We start from the raw sequence: 15178 nt of genomic DNA, 5'->3' as shown, positions 1-15178 counted from the left end.
TTCCAGCAACACTGGCATTGGTGCAGGGCTTAGTTAAAAGGCAAGCTCTGAATTGAAGCATCATTTATGATCTTTGTTCTCTGACTAAGTGCAGCTGCCTGTAGCATCTGTCCTGAGGCCAACCAGCTATGACCGGCCAATTGGTTTATGTGTTAAAAAAATCTGTGGTATGTTGTGATGTTTAAACTGAAGTGCTGCTAAAGGGAAGCAATGAGGTAATTCACTTTTTTTACCTTTTTTTTTTTTACCAGAGGTATGGAGAACTTGGTGGCTGGCTCCACCCTTCCTTCGGTTTTTGCAGATGAAGATGGATCTAAGGAAGGTAGTGAAATTACTGTAACTGGGTAAGCAACTACTTCTTTTTAATCATCAGCTCATAGATACTATCTCTAGGCTTGACAGGGAAATTGTTTCAGTGGGAAGAGGGCATTCTAAGTAATTAAAATAAAAAACCACAAACAAACAAAAAAAAACTCCAACAAAAATAAATCCTGCAGTGCTCCTGTGGCCTTGTTAGAACATCAGAGGACTATTTAGGAGAAATCGGGATGCTTCTGAACTGATGGAAATGATCACAACCCTTTGTTTAATATCTCTTGTCGTTTGCTTCCCTAAGATTTTAGTCTTTAAGACAGATTTAAACACCATGATGGGGGCAGAGGGAGAGGGTGTATCTGTTGGCTACAGTGGTCCCTGCTAAATAAATGATTTCTATTAAACATACACTGTTCATCACTGATCTCTGAAAATCGCTGAGAAACTGATGTCTTTTGTCTTTGTCAGACTGACTCTGCTTTTACAGACTGAAACAATGGCCTCTTAAAATCACAGTGACAAAAGAACTTGTCTTTTAGGAATATACAGGATTTTAGCTGTGTTTTGATACTTGAAGTTTCTTTTCTGTTTTGTAAAGCACCAAGCAATAAAATTCAGACTTTGCAGGCAGGTAAAGCCCTGTAAAAATGAATATTGACGCAGTTACTTCAAGCAGGTCTGAATTCGGATTTACATATCTGGAACTTCAAACTTGCCAATGTCAAATGAAGTCCATGTTCAAATTAGGTGTGTTTAAGAGGTATTATTGTGTTGACTGAGTTTCATCAGCTTTCACAGCAAATGCCTGCATCACATTGAAGTTTTTCCTGTCTGTATGGTTTAGAAAGCTTCCCTGCTAAGGGGAAACGGATAGGAAAGCTGAAATATTCTTCAAACTGTAACAGTGATTCTAAGAAATTATTAGTCTATCTTCTTTTTGACACATACCAAATGTAATTAACTTAAATGAGTGTGTACGCTTTGTTCCCATTCTCCCTCTGTAATTGTTAGTAATATGAACTCAGTCTGGTGTCTGAAAGTCAGGCATGGATCTCTCCAGCCCTTGTGTCTTTACCAGTAATTATGCCGCGATTGCTGATGATAGTGAGTAATGAAAATATGCTGTTCTCTCTATTTAAAGACAAAGTTTCCTGTAGGCATTCAACTAACAACTCTGTTTACATACCTCAGTTTTCTATAGCTGTATTCTACATTAACAGGAACCATTATTTTGAATATTTAAAATGTTTGGCATACCTGTAAGCAGCTGAAGATCTGAGTAAATGAACAAAGACTTGAAGCATACACTGCTGTTATAGTAATTTTCATGCATGTGACTGGGAAAGGCCAAGTAATCTTTAGCCTGACTCAAGAAGGGATTAGAATCTGAGATGAGTCTCAAAATCTTGTATTTATTTGCCCACTGAGTGCAGTGGTGAGAACGACTGTGGGTTGTTGCCCCAAAGTATGTGCTCATCTCTGTCTACCTTCAGAAATATTTCTGCATCCTTGCCTTTTTTTTTTCCCCCTGTGTCCAGACAGCTTGTCCTTTCTTGGAGTAAGGTTGATTGATATAGCTCTTGCAGCAAAAATAAATGGTGGCCATTCAGGAGCCTGTTGGGAGCTAGTCATGTTTGTGTTTTAAACACCCGCATGTATCAACAGGAGATTATGTTGAATGAAGTTCAGTCCAAAGTCATACACAACCACAAACCTTTAAGTGTATTTGCGGAGAAATACATTAAATGCATCCAGAAAGCTGTATATTGGTTGAAGATAAAACCATTAATTTCAAATTCCTTATGGTATTGTCGAAGAAGTGTATATTCATGCTTTCTGATTTTTGGTCCAAACGTTTTACTTGCTTGACAGTTGTTTGTATAATCAAAAGCTTCACTAAAAATGAAGTAAAATAACACTTTAAAAATCAAACTGTCTTTGAAAGTCTGTAGTAACTATGGTAGTTATAGCAGTTGCTTGGAAGGAACAGCTAGTTCTTCAAAAATGACTCTTTGAAAAATCCTGTTGTTTTTTTTTTCTTGCTCGTGTAGGAACTGCATATATTTGCAACATTTTTGCATGTTTTAGAAGATTAGGAAGGAAGTGATTTAGCAATATGATGATTAAATTTTTTTCCTTTCCTATTATGTGCTTTTTCAGATTAGCTCATTCTGAAAGTTCATTCAGTGGTGGAACTTCACAGTCTGTGAATAACCCAGATTTGGTGGAGGATTTGTCACAGGTTCATTTTAGCAGCTGCAAAACGAGTCCTCTAATACTGCTGAAAACACTGAGCAGAAGCCTGAGGAGGAGGTGAGATGAAATAATAGTGACTTCTCAATGAAGCAAAAGCATGGAGTTCTGTCATTATAGTTTGTCTTATCTACTCAGATTTTTTTGGCTAGGATCACAAATTTTCATCCATTTTCCATTTTCATCTTTTGATTCTTTCTAGTTTTCTCTTGTGTTGCACAACAGCACACAGATAACCAAGGAAAGCTGGCCGTTGTAATGTACAGAGAACAACACATGTCTCTAGCTTAGCCAGCAGACTCGTACTGCGTTCAGTCTTTTTCTGAAGACTAAATGTTCAGCTGCCACAACTTATTTTATCTCTACTGAGTCAGGAAAGTGAGACCATTGTACTCCTCTGGGAGTAACTGATGTGTTTGAAAGCATGTGCTTACTATTTTAGACTATACCTTGTGTACCATCCCACACTGATTTTTGGTAACTAAATTATGAAGGAATTGAAGGTTAACATGCAAGTGGTTTGGGGTTTTTTTGATAATTGCATTTGATATTCTTCCTTGTAGTTTATCTTCAGCTGTGAGGTCCCTGTTTAAGGAAGTAGTAAAATTTCAGAAAGGAAACTAAAGCTGACATGATGGCAGGAACGTGTCAATTTGGGGAGAGTTTAGAAGTACTGAAATAGTTATATGTACCTAGCATAAGAAAACAGTGTTGTCCAGAGATTGCTTATAGTAGTAGCATGAAGCCAGGAGGATGAGTGGTAATTATGTCATTCCTGTGAGCTCACAGTGTGCTCCAGGCAAATCTTAGTGTTCCCTCCGTTGGAGTTTGTTCGTCTCTCTATTGGAGGTGGTTAGTGGGAAAGAAAGCCTAGAGAATAGATTAGAATAGAAAAGCCCTATGTACTGTCCTTTCACCCATGTTTCGGACACACAATGCATGAAGGTGAAAGATTTGGAAGGGGCAAAATAACTAGTTAACAATTGTTAACTAATACACCAAATCTCTCCAAAAGTGATATTGAGGCAAATGACTGGGGGCGGAGGGGTACGTGAGGGTTAGAATAATTTAAACAAACAAACCACAACCAAACAAACAACTAACACAAAAAAAGTGTTTGCAGTTGTAAATAATATTTGCAGTTGCATTAGCTAGGATGAGAATTTCATGGGTTATCAGTCATCACGGTTTTTCAATTAGACGTTGATGCAAATGGTCATTTATTGTCCCTGTGGACCAGGAGATACTGCAAATAACTTTTCACAGTGAGACTTCGGCTTTACTTAGAGGAAAATTAGGATTGCTCTTAAGTAAGGTTTGAAACTTAGATCCATGGCGAGGATGTATTGCAGCAACATACTCCTGATGAAATTGTTTGAGACATGAATATTTATTCCTTCCAGAGGTGGTAATTCTTTTCCCTCAATCTGAATTTTCTTCCATTTTCATTTTGCAGCAGCAAAGAACTAAACGAGGAGGCTGGGCCAAAGGGAGAAAGAGGAAGAAACCCCTTAGGGACACCAATGCCCCCAAATCCCCCCTCACAGGGTATGTGCGATTCATGAATGAGCGTAGGGAGCAGCTTCGAGCGAAGAGGCCTGAAGTCCCTTTCCCAGAGATCACCAGGATGCTGGGCAATGAATGGAGTAAACTGCCTCCTGAGGAGAAACGGGTACCATTAAACTCCCTTTTCCTTGTTGGATTGTGATTACTGTTAAATGAGAATATTGTTGTTTAGTGAGGAAGTTAACATAGGCTTTTTATTAAAGTTGTGTTTAGGAATATATTTCAAAATAAGAGGCATAGGTCCTCCAGAGTTCAAATAATGAACCCCGGTAGGGCCATAGCATCTCATCCAGGTGTGACTTGAGGGAGAACTGTATCCTCTAGGTAGTGCAAGAATATGTTCAGAACAGGAAGGAGTGTTCCAGTGAGACATCCCATAGTTTGTGCAATTTATCTGGACGTAACTGTTGTACGTAACTCAGATACAGCTGAGACCTGCCAGTTTCCAAGGCCAAAGCTGTTGGAAGGGTGGAGTAGGCATTTATTCATTGCGGCTGAGGAGGATTCGGTGGGATTTCAAAGCTGCTTGAAGGACTTTGCAGTTCTGTTTATTTTTAAAACTCATCGATGTATGTAAACACCTGGTGTCTTAGAGGAAGACAAGCCGACCTGAAAGGACGAGTTACTGCAGGAGATGGTTAACATGAATAAACTTTTAATGTTTTGAAGTATTGCTAGCCCTAGAAAGAAAGTTGAGATCTGTATGATGGATGAGACAGTGAGAGTTAAGTGTTCCAGTTTCTACACACATTACCTCAGGAAAAGGTTTTTGGTTTGGTTTTTTTTTTCCAACTTTCAGTCACAATGTGATGTCTTCTAATTGGGACTACTGTGGCCAGTGCACTGTCTGGTATGTGAATGAGGACCAATGCAATGTTGGGTCTGGTTCTTTAACTGCTTCTGGAGTAGACCTTGTTATCGCTAATGGGTGTCTTACCATCCACACCCGATTGCCAATTGGAGATTACAGCAAAGCAGTAGTTACATCACAGGGCAACTTGATGTTATATGAATTTACTAGGACATTTAAGTTTTTGAAAAAACTATAAGGAAAGTTTTGATGATGGCTGAATGGGATGATTGAAAAAACAAGAGTTCCTGGTTTTGCTTTTTATTAAGCTTGTAGAATACAAGTTATATAGAGATGCTGTAAAATGGTGCATAGGCATAGCATTTTAAACATAATGGAAAATGTGCGTCAAAGCAAAGCAGTTAATGTGGTAACAGATCTGTAGTGAGAATGATGTTCCTGTCTGCTGCGAGATGCGGGGGAAAGAATAAGGGCAGGGGGTGGAGGGATCGGATGTCTTAACATAGTTCTGTCATGCCTGAGACAGAATTTTAACCTAGGATTGACTTCAAATCTCAGTTTTATCCCCAGGGAATCTTTCCTTTTCTGAGTAAAGCTGTGAGTCTCTAACCTATGGTGGGTCAGGGAAGGACTGCTGAGAACTTCCTTCCCTTCAGTTTCTCCTTTCCCTTTTTTATTAAGGCAGTCAAAGCCACTGCTGCTTCAGAACCCGCATCTCTAATATGACCGCCCAAAATTCTTGTTGAAGCTGAGTAAGCTTGGTTTTGGTTAGCTAACAACTATGAAGTCATACTCCTGAAGCAAGTGGTGGAGTCATAGTATACTACTGCTGTGGCAGTTAGTACCATAATCCAGGGGAAAAGCATGTCTGATATGGCTGATGTCCAGCGATATTAGCAAACTAGCTGTCTGGTATAAAAGCTGAAGGGAAAGTCTCGTGTTTCCCATGTTCCAGCCCTGTAGGCTTGCTGCTTCCCTTTGTATTTGGTGAGCGTAAGGACAGGTCATTTGAGCTGACTGGACTGACCAAATAGTGAGTCTTCCCCAGAAAAAGACCATTACTATACTCATAAAGCAAACACCCTAATAATAATTCTTTTTGTTCTTCCCCTGTATGGGGAAATATCTAATGAGATGTATAGATCTGTGCTAGAAGACCTAGGACATCTACTTACAGGTAGTGCAGCAGAACTCATCTTACTGTTTCAAAACAATCCATCCAAAACACAAGTTAAGGAGGAAAAACTTGTATTGTTTTTAACTCTGCTACTGCACTCTTTCAGCAGCACATTGCTGCAGATGGAAAAGAAGAATTAATGTCTTATGGAAGAATGCAGTGTCCAAAAGAAATGCAAACCCAGCATCGCCAAATTTGCACCCCAATGCAGAACGTTAACAGTGTCCTCAGCAGGGTCAAACCAATGTTGCAAATGCATGAACTTTATAACTCTTATGTGTATGGTCGTGATGACTTAATGGAAATAAAAGGCATACCAAGTGACTAAGGTTCACTCTGATTTAATACTTCCATTGAATTTTAAACTCATTGGGGCAAAAAATTGGGAAGGCAACTTTTTTCTTGAAAGCATCCCATTAGTAAGTGTTGTGACCACTCCTTAAATGGTTTTCAGCTCGTCGGCTCCCTCAAGAATTCTACAGTTAAGCTCATTCCGTTACGCTGATGTGTGAAATATCTTCAGGCTAGAAAAAGGATTTCTTGTAACCTAAATGCAGATCACTTAAATTGGTATAACCTAGGCTCTTTTATCTTTATGCTACTCTTTTCCAATAGCCTTGATGTCTTGTTGACCCTCTCAGATGGGTGAAGTGCGTGGTTGTGTAGAATGGTAGTGCTTTTTTGTCTGGGATGCGCAAAACCAAGAGTGTATTGGAACCCCACTGTTAGAGATACGAACCTTAAAGTGTAATCTGTTAAGGTGTTCTTGTTTGCTGGCATTTAATCCCGGCCACAGAAAGGCAATTCTTAAATATTTGGTCTATAACATGTAGGTAATACTCAGTTGAATTGAGTAGCTTAGTAGCAGGTTACTTCGAGGTCTAACAAAAAAGAGTTAACAAAATAGTGATTAAAATTTAAAAAAGAAAAAAGGAGAAAGAGGGAAAAGGGACACCAGAATACAGTAATTTTATCCAGAAATCTTAGGTCTTTGCATCTCACATACATTCTCATTGCTTCTTCACTCCTTTCCTATTTGCATAGGTGAAATGGATCAGCACTTCATCTGACAAGTTGTTTTTCTTCCCTTCCTCCTGAAGGGGAGGAAACTCCCTGAAACTCTTGGACTTTTTTGTTTCAGCGATACCTTGATGAAGCAGATAGAGATAAGGAGCGTTATATGCGGGAGCTGGAGCAGTATCAGAAGACTGAAGCCTACAAAGTCTTTAGCAGGAAAGCACAGGACAGACAAAAAGGCAAATCACACAGACAAGGTATTGAATGGGACAAAACTATGTGCCTAGCTAGAACAACAGAAGATTCCCAGCTAGTCATAAAGCCTGACACTCATTTGAAGCCTTTGATTTAAAGGCTTGTTAAAAAGTGAATGTGTTCTTTCCATGGCATTTGCATCAGCTGTGTATAAAGTGATTAGATTTATGTAAATTTAACTGTATCTAGATTGTATTGGAGGATGTGCATTAAAAGCAAAGTTAGACACAACTTCTATGTGATTTTCTAGGAAAGCTGCACAAGTTTTCTGTCTATAACTGTTGTGTAATTATGGTTGTGTAACTGCTTTAATTCTTTGGTTCTTGTTTTCTCAAATCTTGTGCATTTTGGGGGATTTCTTGACTGTGTTTTCTTTTTCAGATGGTGCAAGACAGCAAGCCCATGATCATGAGGTAAACCTCTTCATTCTATTCTTACGTCGGTGGGTAGATTTTTTCAGATGATGAAAGTTTCTAGCGAAGTCAATAAAAAACAGTTTATGCCAGTTGAAGACACTCATCAGAGGTTTAGAGTATGAATTCTTCCTCTTCCTATGCAGTTTTTGATCAAAAGTTAGAAACAACTGAGTCTTATCCTAACATTAGTATGATGATAGCTAAATTTAGTAACTCCTGGGCTTATGATCTAAGATAAAGTGGCAGTGTAGGGTACACTTAAAATATAGATCTGTTTTGTAATGCTAAATAAACCAATGGGTGCAGGTCAGGATAATTGAGCCTTTAAGTATCTGGTGGAGTTTCAACTTGCAAAATTTGTACTTTGAAATTTTTCAAAGCAGAGAATTTTAATTATTGTTTGGTAAGTAAGCATCGAGGTAAAACTTACAAATAGCTTGAGACCTAGATAAACCTTCCAAGTTAACACCTTTAGGTTGCTTTTTTGAGGTACTGATTTTCTGCAGCAACATGAATGCTTGTGGCTTCCTTGAGAAGAAAATGGGTAAAGTAACCAAATCATTGAGAGATCTCTGGCTTAAACCTCCTCCTACCCCACCCCTCCCTTTGGAAAATATTGGAAAAGAGTAATAAATTCTGGAGATAAGATGCCTATGCTTTAGTTCATGAGACCTATCACAAATCTTGTGCATCCTGGCTGACTATGGTATCGCTCCCCTTGAAGTGCTGAAACTTTCTCTCTCCAGTTGTATTACCTAGGGCCACAGAGCTTCTGTCATGGTTACCAATAAATTGCAAAGAAAAAGCAATGAAAAATCTTGTTTATACACAGCCTTTTCACTTGTAAGCAGTAGGCCTTTCTGAAAGATCTGTTTTTCTTTGTGAGGTTTTTTGCCTTGGGAAAGCAATCAAGTTGCTTTTTAATGTGTTCATTACAATAGCGACAAGGCTGTGCACTGCTGAGAGGCAACTACTGATCTTGTCCGCTTTAAGGGAAATAAGTTTCACTTTCAGGAAAGTGCTTTGTTAGCATGTTTTCAATATGTCTTTTTATTAACTCTTAAAGGCAGTACTTGCAGTTAGATTAATCTTTAGAAATACACGGTCCCTAGGATTTCTGATTCTATATCACTGTATCTAAATTTGTCTTTAAGTGTACCAAAACAGATTACTGAAGGCTTCAGGTTGATTGTAAAGTTTACATAACCTTTGAATTATACAGGTGGCAAACTACAAATTCAGAGTCTTGCCTTTCATCCTTCTCACTCAAGCTATCATTGCTGAAATCTCACGTCATAAATGTGGTTAAAGAGGAGTCCTCCATACCTGTGGGGCTTTTAAGCTTCATCAGGTAGCTATTACACAGTTGAGCTAGCAACATGTTGGGCAGGCTTCCTCTTCTGAAAGCCTACACCTTTGACTGCTTAGCATTTTTCACCTTTATATTATAAAATTCCACATGCTTATCTCCTGATATGCTTTCACATCTCTTCTGCAAAGGAATTGAATATTATAATCCTGCGCAGGCAAGGAAGAAGCAGAAAATATTTAGATTGCTCTTAGAAGTATATACTCAAGCTGTTACTGGAAGTAAGACTAAAGCTTTTTGTTGTCTTGCTGCTGTCTCTTACTCATATTGACTATTATTACTGTGTTTGTGATTAGTACGTATGATCTGATTTAAATATTTCTTGAGAGAATATAAGAAAAGGAAACCTTTCCTTCTCCCCTTGCTCCACTTAGGTGTTCATGATTTAGTTTCTGTGAATCAGTGTTGAATTAATTGTTGAACTCCAAAAAGTATTGCAATGAGCAATTAAAATACTACTTAATTATAAATAACAAAAGGATGAGGCTTGGGAAGGTGAGAGGAAAGTTTTAATAGGAAGATATAGCCATGAAAACCATGGAGACACTGTCTCAATGAGCTCATGTGTGAGCATGAAACAGAACATTTTTCGTCCTCCAAATCCTAGTTTCCTAAATATGATATATAACAATATAGACTGGAACTATTAGTTGTCATCAGCAGTGACCAAACCATTTTTAATTGTTCTCCATTGTTCTGTTACTGCTTCTTTCCTCAAGCTGTTTGATTCAGAATAGGTCTAGCTTCGTGCATTCAGCTACACAACATCTTACTGGCAAGATTTCAAAAATTTATATACACAAGCCAGGGAGATTAGGCATTGCCTGGCAGTAGCTACAGCCTTTGAAGACAGTGAGATGGCTGCTGTAGTAGGAGCATGCAAGAAGAAAACTACTTACTCTGAGAACACTTTTTTTTATGAAGTAGTATGCATATTATCTGTTCCTTACATTGTCTGCACCTGACCGTACAAGGAAGGATGAGCTTAAACCGCCCCAAGAATCTCATCTTTCTCTTTACCATACTTCACCATGTGTCTGAGAACTTAATGTCTGATTTATTCTGGAACCTCCAAAGGTCAGTCTCAGTTTTAATAGCCAGATGAGAATGGTATTATGTGTTGACACTCTGGAAGCATCTCAATCTTATTTAAAGCAAATGATAGAAACAGTAATTTTGTTTCTCTTTTGACTTTGCGGGATGACAAAATTATATGCAACCTGAGCAGACTGGGCCTTTTCAACAGGAGGTAATGATTTTAATCCTGAGTGAACTTCAGAGTGGTTTAAGTACTTCAGATTTCTCAAGAGGATCTTTTACGTGCTGGGTAATGTATTCTGTAATGGAAGAGCGCTGATGGTTTTCATTAGCACTCTTCTGTTTAGTAGAGTTTCTTGGTTGCCTTTGAGAAGCTGAATAGTTTCATCTAATCACTTTAATATTTTTTTGTTTTTACCTGAAGAAGCTGTATCCTTGGCCTGCAAATAGAATACCCTGTCCTACTTTCAGTACTCTTCTCAGCCATCTATTCTCTAGGAGCCTGCAATGATCCAAGCCAGTGCCTCTTTGCATGCAGGTAGCAATAGTAAACATGAATCAGAACAGCCAAGATGGATGTCCTATAAGTGGTTTAGCCGAGCTTTGTAACTGCCACCATTTCTCTGTGCATATTAATGTTGAGATCCTAGGTTTTGGGGTTAAATTCCTAGCCATCTAGGGAGTGTTCTGACAAAATGAATGCATTATGCAGACTTCTGTATGTGACTTCTCGTTTCTAAATACATACTCCTGAGACTTTTTCCCTATTGTAGCAAGTATGAAAACTTCAGTGAAGAGCATGTGTGATCATGAACTGCTTGTGACACCCTAGTGCATCTCACAGAGCTGGGAAGGTTGGTTCCCCCTCCATCTAGTCCCGTCTGTTTCTGGTGCATCTTCAGTTGATTTGAGGCCAAGTGAGCTTTTGAGTTCTCAGCAAATACAGAGCTTCCCAGCTGTAATTCTACCAGACGATAAAACTCAGCTTATCATTTACTTTAAAAACAATCAATTGACAGTATCCTCAGGTAAAGACAGAGTATCTGAAGTTTCATCTAGTCTTGTCTCTCTTGGTTGACTGCCAAATGGCATTCAGCTCACCTCACCTAGCCCCTTTATGGCAGATGCCAGTATGATACTCTGAGCTCAGGTGCCAGAATTCCTTTATCAGCTGTTAGACATTTAGGTTTTCTGCTGGGCACCAAATCATGTTTGACACGACATAATTTTGGAGGATGAATTCCTGGTATGTTATCAACCCAGGTGTTTGAAAGGTTTGAAAAGCTTTTGTTCTCCATGGAGATTCTCTCATGCTTAACTTTGTTTCTATATTAAGTAACAGGTTGATTGTAGTTGCTGCAGTTTATCAAACCAAATTTGCATTGGCTTTTCAATATCAATGCAGGTTTTAAAGAAAGCATTAGTTCCCATTGGGTTTGACATGTAGACAAGGTGACCGAAGTATATTATGGTAAGTTTTTTTCCTTGAGTCAAATAAAGTTTTTTAGGGTTTTTGACTAAGTTATAGAGCGTTTCCTGCTTTAAAAGTTATTTTAAAGAAAGCCTATTTTAATCACAAACCATAAATTGACATCATATCTTCTGCACCTGTAATGCTCTCTTAGATTTTAATAGCCTCAAGTTCACATAGTTGAATTTCACCAACTTTATCAGAAATTAGGTGATGAGGTCTGAAAGTTGACAGGAAACCCTTGACTACAGGATTTATCTTAATATGACAAACTTGTGTTTTAAAGTGAAAAAAATTTTGCAGTGTTTGGTTTTGCAGTATGCAGGAGGTAACAGTCCAGTTCCTTGAAGCCCTCTGCATATTAATGCATACCTGCCATAGCCAGGGTGAATGACTGCTTTCTAACAGCAAAATGTGCCTATACATAATCACCTTTATCTTTCCAAGACACTCCATATTCTGTAGGTTTCCCTGTAGATTCTTACAAATCACATTTATACACTTCCTTTCATTAGTGGCAGCATCCATCTAAATGTTTCAAAAAAGACGTCTCTTCCAGTCTGGAACAGACGTGGAATTGGTACACTGGAAAAGTTGCTGATTTTTCATTTAGCTGTTCTTTTTCCTGGCTGTTTTCTTTTTCACTTTGGTAGTGAAAGACAAAGAACCATCAAACCTAGTGTGCATTGTGCTTGCTTTGTCTCCTGTTTGTTGATATTCCTGTATAGGCTATTTCAGAATGTGTCAGTTGGATGATGGTAGAATGTTCTCCAGTGGAAAATATACATATGAATTCAGATAGTTTTAAAACTGAATGATTCTGATGTGTAATTTCATTAGGGTGACAGGGTATATTTTAGTATGTTGTATGATATTTCTTGATATTTTATTTGGCCTTTATTAAACCTATATCTTAAAAAGCTGAGACCTACCCTTTGGCCTTCCTTGATAGGAGCTGGAAGTGTCTTCCATCCATCCAGCTCCTCTTCCGCCCCAGTTTTTGCTCTCCCTTCTCTTTCTGTTTTCTTGATCAAAACAATTTCATGAATTCCTGAAAACAAACAGTATTTAGCTATTTTTTACTCTTTTCTTTTGTAGAAGGAAGCAGATACAAAGGAGAGATCTGTTTTTGATATTCCAATCTTCACAGAAGAGTTCCTGAATCATAGTAAAGGTAACTCAAACTTTTGCTGGGCCACCTCTTTGCTTTTCCAAACTTTTTGCCAGGTGCTGTCCAGTTGAAAAGTCCTTGCACTCTCCCGTCTCAGCTCAAGTAATGACTTGGGTATAGTTGGTCAGTGTTTCTGATATTACCTTACCTCTATCCAAACGCAATGTCTGCAACAGCAGTTTTTCTTGGCTTTGTCTTCCAAAACTATCCTTTTGAAGAACATTTCTGATGTTTAAACTCTACTTGCTGTTATTCCAGCCATTCCAGGCTGGATCTGTTGTTCTATAGGATAAATAAATACCGAAGATGTAGTGTGATTATGATTCATGCTAGTTAGCAGTATTTTTTTTTTTTTTTCCCTCCCCTCTGGATATGTGGAAGATTCCACTGATAGGTTTTCTGTTACTCTATTTGGTTTTCATAGCTGTATGTCCCAAAGGTTTAGGATTTTTTACCAGATTACCTGGAGACATTTGTGACTGAACAGACTTCAGATTGAGATACTTTTCCTGATGATCAATAGAAATGTATTTTTGTCACTAGTATCTTGTCTGTAGGCCTCTTGCCACTGCTGCTAAGTTATATCATACTGAATACATTTGAAATCAGTCTTGCAGTCTTCCTTCCTAATCAATTCCTCTATTCACTTACATTCTGATGCTTTGAATGTCTTCTAATTTGTCTTTCTCTCTAGAAATTAAGTCCATTTCAGTATTGCTGTAGGCACTATCGATGTTTCATGATATAATGCCTTTTCATCTATAAACCAAAACTGCACCATGTGTAATCATTGGTTGAGCACTCTAGAACATTCTGCTTCATTGCTTGCCAATCATAGATACATTTTTTATAGCTTTTTGACTACATGGGAATGGGTTGATATTCACAGCGCGTGAAGCTGAGCTGCGGCAGCTGCGTAAATCCAACATGGAGTTTGAGGAGAGGAATGCTGCTTTGCAGAAACATGTTGAGAGTATGCGTACTGCGGTGGAGAAGTTGGAGGTGGATGTGATACAAGAGCGTAGCCGCAACACAGTGCTACAACAGCATCTAGAGACTTTACGCCAAGCACTCACAACTAGCTTTGCTGGAGTCCCGCTACCAGGTAAGACTTTTTCCTTATGGCTGTCTGACATGTTAAGTTTAATTTCTGATGTTCATACAATGATGTGGATTTACAACACGTGGCCTGCTGTTGTAGTTCTATGATCTTGGCTCTTTCTGAGCTTTTGTTGAATTAGATAATGAAATCTTAAAATGCATGCAGGGGAAGGTTCAGTGTCAGTTCTTCAATTCAGTGTGGCATTTTTTTTTTCTTACTATTCTTACTCTTCTTTTCCTAATAAAAAGTTCTTGCTCTCCTTCACTTGTTTTGTGAAAATGTTACTAAATAGAAAAGACAGGACCTGCAAGTTCCTTGATTAAAAGAAATGCTGCATCTGTATTATCAGATGCCAGGGAATCCACTTAGATACTATGAATGCCCAGCTGAAGGAGTTTGTTATAATCAACTGTGAGACCCAAATCAAAGAAACCCATGCTTCATTAGTCCTGATATCCTTGGAGCTATTCACTTTGCGGAGTTAGGAGGACATAATTTTACAGAATCTGTCACAAGAGATGGTGCATGGCAAAATCACCTCCTATAGCCGTTTGTATGTTGGCACAAATTGCCCTTAGTGTAGTCTTAACTTTTTTGGAATTGCTGTGGTCATCGAAATATTTTGTGGTTTATTTTACTATGTTAACTATAGGTAGCGGGGAAACACCCACGATGGAAAATATTGATTCCTACATGAATAGGCTGCACAGTATTATTATGGCTAACCCACAGGAGAATGAGAACCTCATAGCCACAGTTCGAGATGTGGTAAACAGACTTGAACGCTAGTGACTGGGTAAGTGCTCACTCTTAGGCTGCTTTTGTTTTGTGTCTACTCTGTACCTCTGACATTTGTTCTGACACTTATTCTTGTGCTGATCTCACCATATTTTACAATCAAAAAGTTTTTTCCTCAAAGCCACAGGAGCAGGTTGACTTAAAGTCAAATGGAGTTGAAAATATCGAACAGCATTAAAGAGTTCTGAAATTCCCGTTAGCTCCAAGATCTTTTGTATAAAGACATAAATCATAAATAGCTGTTCGTCTTGTTATTCATTGTATTTGTGTAAGGTGAATATGAATACTGACTGAATAGTGTGTAAAAAAAAAAAAAAAAAAAAAAAAAAGTTGGGGGGAAGAGAAAAATTAGTTACATTTTAGTAGCAGGGTGGCTAATTGAGAAGAAGGTTCCTTTCACGAGTGCAGTAAATATGAAA

General features: G+C 38.3%; 1 protein-coding gene across 1 annotated transcript; it reads left to right on the top strand.

Moving 5' to 3' along the window:
• Window positions 1-254: 254 nt before the first annotated feature.
• Window positions 255-14759, top strand: HMG20A (high mobility group 20A). The gene is given in 9 exon segments (XM_009886672.1): window positions 255-344; window positions 2476-2566; window positions 2569-2628; window positions 4025-4240; window positions 7264-7396; window positions 7776-7807; window positions 12787-12862; window positions 13749-13964; window positions 14614-14759. Coding segments are annotated over 9 exon segments (1050 nt in total). The 5' UTR covers window position 255; the 3' UTR covers window positions 14751-14759.
• Window positions 14760-15178: the final 419 nt, after the last annotated feature.

The sequence above is a fragment of the Charadrius vociferus genome, unplaced genomic scaffold (assembly GCF_000708025.1).
Source record: "Charadrius vociferus isolate BGI_N301 unplaced genomic scaffold, ASM70802v2 scaffold356, whole genome shotgun sequence".
Classification (NCBI taxonomy): domain Eukaryota; kingdom Metazoa; phylum Chordata; class Aves; order Charadriiformes; family Charadriidae; genus Charadrius; species Charadrius vociferus.
Note: the sequence above shows the minus strand (reverse complement) of the source record. Positions and strands in the feature narration are given on the sequence as shown.